General features: G+C 38.8%; 1 protein-coding gene across 1 annotated transcript; it reads left to right on the top strand.

The window, feature by feature from the left end:
- The first annotated feature begins 1,671 nt into the window (after positions 1–1,671).
- Positions 1,672–5,237, top strand: LOC149302392 (cytochrome c oxidase subunit 7A2, mitochondrial-like). Its single transcript, XM_089482698.1, has 4 exons — positions 1,672–1,689; positions 3,088–3,177; positions 4,433–4,517; positions 5,182–5,237. Exons 1-4 carry the CDS (start codon positions 1,672–1,674, stop codon positions 5,235–5,237), a joined length of 249 nt encoding a protein of 82 aa, XP_089338824.1.
- Positions 5,238–5,651: the final 414 nt, after the last annotated feature.

Below are 5,651 nucleotides of genomic sequence, written 5' to 3'. Positions count from 1 at the left end.
GTTCTCTTTTATTTATCCCCCCCCCTTAAACAGTGGGGGTCCCTATGTGCAGCCACTACACAAGCTCTAGCTAATGGAAGGGAGCTGCTCCTACTTCTGCAAGTGTTGCTAATAGTTGGAACGTGTTAATTATGGAAAAAAATAATGGCAAAATCTTAACAAATGAAGGTATGCATGTCGCCATATGCTAATCAATACTGAATCTCTCTCGACACACAAACACACACACGCACACACACAGAGATGTTGATGCAGCACATGAAGAAGGGGGTTGTATAACCTTGAAAATGACAGCTACAGACAATTATTGATCTTCTGTGTCTCATCAATACATTCAGGCTTTTTTCAGGCGAGAATCTGAAAGGATACTTTTCTTACATAGAAGTGCTTCCAGAAGAACCATTATTGCAGTGTTAACCAAGGACTGGTTGCTGTTCTTGTGACGTGGTTCAACTAGGAGTCACTTTCACAGTGCTTGTATGATGGCATTAATATGTCACTGCCTTAAACCACTTCAGAATAGAACATATTCTTACTCCTCAACTTTAACTTTTCGTCTGCAACTCAAGCCGTTTTTTATGGTGTTATTTTGATTATTGTATATGCCTTATTCGCTTTGCTGTTGGGTTCTATTGCTTTCATTTTGATACCAGTTCTTGGATCTGTATCTTTCTTACTGAGCACCACCATACTCTTACTATCAACATCCTTATGCATATCTGAATCAGTATTAAAGGTGTAGAAGCCGGGACGGCTGCCAAAAAAGTATTATACCCGCCCATTTCCCAGCAACAAAACAAGAGAGCGGTCCCTATGCACGTTTCATTAACAGCCGTTAGCTTCATCAGGGGACTAATATTAAATATTTTAAATATAAAAAATATGCTTGCTGACGTAGACTCTTGTTTACTTGACTTTTGCCATACCTAGGTATTCATCACATTTTCACCTTCCCTATATCACGCCCCACCTGTCTTGACATTTTCAATATTAATATAAAAATGTGTAAAGGTATATTAGGGAAATTTATATGTCTAGGCAAAGACTTTTAGCATAATCATACAGTATGCTACCGGTATATGCACCTGCAACACCATAACTACTAGATCAAATTCGTGTTGTTTAAATCCAAGCATAATAAAAAAAAATTGTTAATATTAATAAAAACATAGTAAATATGATTGACTGATGCAAGAGGAAAGCGGTTAGACTACAGAAACTCGAGCATCATTGAGTCTTTTACATCCCTGTACAACCTCAAGGCTGTTCACTAGGTCACCACTAGGTGTCCCCCGTATCTCACTAGAGCTCAGGGTGGAGACCGGAAGACGCACTGCAGCGCTCTAATCTCTATGGTTCTCCTGGCAAGCTGCGGTTGCTCAAGAACTATTTGAGTAATTAAACGATTACTGTCCCTGCTATTATATGTTTCGTACCGTCTGAACCGATTTAAAGCGAATTCCTTTACGTTTATTTAATATCTTATCGAGGTATATTTAATTTTGCGCTAATGGTTTGCCAACGAGCAAAATGGCGGCTTTTCACCTCCCACAAATCTGCAACCACGGAAAACGTATATCCGGTGACTACCTATTTCCTTTTCCGTTCAGCTAGTGTCCTTGTCCTTTCTCGGAAGTCTAGTGTGTGTGAAGAGACGAAACGAAGAGCAACATGTTGAGGAATTTAATGGTATATTTCATTAACTTAGTAGGGGGTCGCGGCTTTATACTCCACCCAGACACTATTCTGCATGCTAGTGATTGCTTGTAGAGTCTTCTTTGTACATATAATCTTAGAGCTTGTATTTATCGAGGGAGGCTCTAACTGTCACGATATGTGTGATGTGGAGGATAACTATTCGCTTGGTAGCTGTGCAGGTTGGTCACTGTGATCCTCATTACGCACTGCAATGCTTAGCTCGGAAATATATTGCCTATTATATATGTATGGAAGGGTATAGTGTTAACCATCACTGTGTGTAATGTTCATGTAGTAGAGCCATTATATATATTTATGGAAGATATTATTAAGAGCTCATCAAAAGCATTTTCCAAATATTGCTTAAGTAATCTGATGTTGTGGTATGTTTATTTCATTGGTGATGATGGGAACCCTACAATCTTCCACCCAAATCTGGACCATCCTTGCGTTTTTTGTTAGGAATGCGTTACAGAACGCTGTTGTCTTTTGTAAATCAAGGCATTCCTTCCTCTTTGTGGTGCGTACGTGCAGCAGTGTCACTTCCTGGTTCATGTCAAATGGTCACACATCGCAAGCTGTTATTTGGCTTATAAACTTTCACCAGAATAGCAGTTTATTTTTTTTTTTTTTTTTTTAAGCGAGACAATGATTAAACGTATGTGATAGCAATTGATTGGCCATGATAGCGTTAATCCTTAAATGCACCACTGTAATTGGGCTAATCTCGGACGGTCTTGGACATGCCCATGTCTAGTGAAGCTTTTGGTCTCCGAAGAGGTTGGTTTTGATACTGGGGTAGAAAATGTATGTTTAAATACCAGAGACGTTAGCGGTCTCTTGAATCCCACAGTAAAACTATTAAACTTTTTGCTTCACTTTATACTCTTCTACATCATGTGAACAAAACTCCTCTTCTATGCTCAGTTCTGCTGTGCCTTAACTCTCACTGACACCTGCAATCTGTAGGGGATTCAAAGATTATTTTCTTCCATTTAGTGCCTTCAAACCACTGTTGGTTTCCATTATGCAGGAAACTAGTGTCAAGGTTAACATCGCTCTGCAGATACTGGTATTCTATATAAAACTTTGCTTTATAATGAACTAACATCATTATAAATAGATCATTAATACTATAATATATGCAATCGGTATAGAGATGGGCACTCCTGTGCTACAATCAAAGGAAACCTCAGAATGAAAAGCAATGGATGATCCAGTATACGTATTGTGGATCTACTAGAGCCACCCCTTATTTTAAAGATTACTGATCTCTGGGTGCACTAGAGTCTATGGGGAAACTCAGTCATTGAGTCTTGTACTACTGCCCTTTTTTTTTTAAGTCTTTAATATAAAAATAGTTACACGCTATGTATTTGTCTGTTTCAGACCCTCCGTCAGGTGTCCCAGAGAGCCATCAGTAGCTCCACACGACGACCCCTTCTGAACAAAGTTCCAGACAAGCAGAAGATCTTTCAGGTATATAATACGAATAGTCTTTTCAGTGCACTGCCCTTACGTGTCATTAATACATGCGCATTGTTGTGTTTAGACGTTGGAGTAAAAGTTAATGGTAGCCCAACATCTACGCACAGCTATTTTAACTAGGAGTAAACATTAATATGTGCTCCATGCCCCACAAGGCAAGGTTAAGTAATTTGTTTACATTGCACAAGTCTACTAGCGGTTTGGGAACCTCACCTCACATCTCAATTGTGTCAATTATATTTCAAGTACAAATTCTACTATATCCACTGCGATTATAGGTGAAATATTTGTGTTATGTGCCTTCACTGCAACACTAGCAGTTTCCTGGCATAAATGCTGTACTATATTGTATGGTGTTAACCTAGAAGGTCATGTGAACGCTGTCTAGCAGTAGGCTTAACCTAAACATTTTGAGCAGGGCTTCGCAGCTCCCGTCTTAGAGGGCTGCAAACAGACCCAACAAGGCTTTGTATCCTTTGCCCACAAAGAGTAGCTTTTTATTTTATTCGAGGTTCCTGTGCTGAAGCTGAGATCCCGATATTGTGGTCTTTTTACTGGAAAGTACTCAAGTACTGGAATTGTTCACTGACTTAAAGGGTTGGTTCTGCATTTATACCGGTTTTTTTTTTTTTAAACAAAAGCAATTTACCTATGTTGCTCTGAGGTTTATTCGAGTGGTGGAGTTGCAATTTCCTGACTTCATTATGTTTTATGTGACCGGCCCTTCCACTTTTCTCCTACATTAAAGGTTGACGTGCCCCTGAGTAACAAGGTGACCTTCAAGAAATAGTATTGATTTAGCTATGCGTTATCTATATCAACCAAGTTTCTGCAAAATACATCTGCTGGGCTTGGTCCTTCGTGATATATAGTAAGGTAGTAATGAATTGCAAATCATCCTGCAAAATCCTGTTTTGTGATTAATTCCCTCTCAAGGCATGATTCATTTGTTTAGCTCTACCTTACACAATGTGTAACACGCCAGTATACCTCCATGTTGCACATGGAATCTTGGTGCTGTGTAAATAAGACGATATTGGTGATAAAAATCAAATATTTTGAGCAAGTCCTTCACTGCTTTTCCTAATAAAAACATCACATAGGCCATTTCTAATACTGTAGTAGTCACTCCAGCCACATGTAGCATACTGCACCAGAATTATCAACTTTTAATAAATTCGGGCAGTGATGGTTTCTTAAGCACAGCGATTCCTGATCATTACCTTCCTACCTGCTTTTTCTACAGGAAGATAATGGCATTCCTGTTTACCTAAAGGGAGGTTTTGGAGACAACCTTATCTACAGAGGAACCATGGTTCTTACTGTTTTGGGTAAGTTAATTCATTTTTGCTAGTCTATGCTCCCACCAACATGTTTTATTACTACCACTACATAAAAAAAAATAGTTAAGAATTTTTTGCTGTTTTTATTTAAGACTTCACACCAAGTTCGAGTTCACATAGTCATTGGTGTGCTTGCTCTGTTATGTTAACCCCAACCAAGAGAAACACTTGCATCCTTATGGCAAACAATAGAATGACTCAGTCTTAATGACGCAGACTAATGAAAGTCTACAACAGACTCACTTCATAAATTGGACCTCATCGGCATTGCCACAAAGAATGGACATGGTGTGTTGTTTGGGCACCCAAAATATTGCATCATCCAGACCGTTCTTTTGCATCTTTGCAATCAAAATGTTTTTATACTCCACTGCAGTTCTCATGCTAATGAAATTCAGGTAGGTGACAGTTATTTATTGGGCACAATAATAGTTTTTTTTCTTAACGCTTTCAGTACCAGTGGATTGTGAAATACATTTGACTACAAGTTTTAAGCACTTTTACTGTGACTAGTATCTGTTCCCCTGCTCTCTTTAAAAGTTATACCTCATAGAATCCAGCACCCGTTTTAAGGTTCCTCAACACAGCGTAAACTATTTTCACTGATGTATGCTTTTACAGTTTCAATAATTGAGCTCTTTTCTCATTTTAGGAACAGGCTATGCCCTTTACGAACTGTTTCTAGCTTCAATGCCGAAGAAGAATTGAATCAACCTTCCCTTGAATCTAATCAGAATCTGTCCAAACTTCAGGGATTGTTCTTGTCCTTGTCATAACAATCTTCGTGCAATTTAGGGAACAATATTTATTAATGTACTGTATAAACTGCAAAAATTAAAGCGGTTTTACATTACTGTCTTCGGAGTTTTTTTTGTTTTTTTTTTAATCTGCTTGAATTCAATGACACTTGTACTTGACACTTCAATGCAAAAGTATTCCATTTGCCACTCCAGTAAAATTGTGCTGCTTTGAGTATAGTGACAAGTGTGATCTATCTCTTCACCGCAGCCTGTCTCTCCTCCAGTCCGCTCCAGCTCTTGCCCTAGTGCAGGGGACTATTATTGCACATGTGTAATTGCATCCTCAGATCATTGGGAAGACCTTTCCTGCCACTGCTTGAGC

Source organism: Sceloporus occidentalis, unplaced genomic scaffold (genome assembly GCF_023333645.1).
Source record: "Sceloporus occidentalis isolate IW3139 unplaced genomic scaffold, rSceOcc1.0.p SCAF_19, whole genome shotgun sequence".
NCBI classification, from domain to species: domain Eukaryota; kingdom Metazoa; phylum Chordata; class Lepidosauria; order Squamata; family Phrynosomatidae; genus Sceloporus; species Sceloporus occidentalis.
The sequence above is the reverse complement of the archived record's forward strand: the minus strand, read 5'-3'. Positions and strand labels throughout refer to the sequence as shown.

What these genes read in the sequence shown, in the direction of transcription:
- LOC149302392 (XM_089482698.1), top strand. An exon ending in ACAAGCAGAAGATCTTTCAG is followed by an intron (nt 3,178 to 4,432) that starts GTATATAATACG and finishes CTTTTTCTACAG; the next exon opens with GAAGATAATGGCATTCCTGT. An exon ending in CATGGTTCTTACTGTTTTGG is followed by an intron (nt 4,518 to 5,181) that starts GTAAGTTAATTC and finishes TTCTCATTTTAG; the next exon opens with GAACAGGCTATGCCCTTTAC.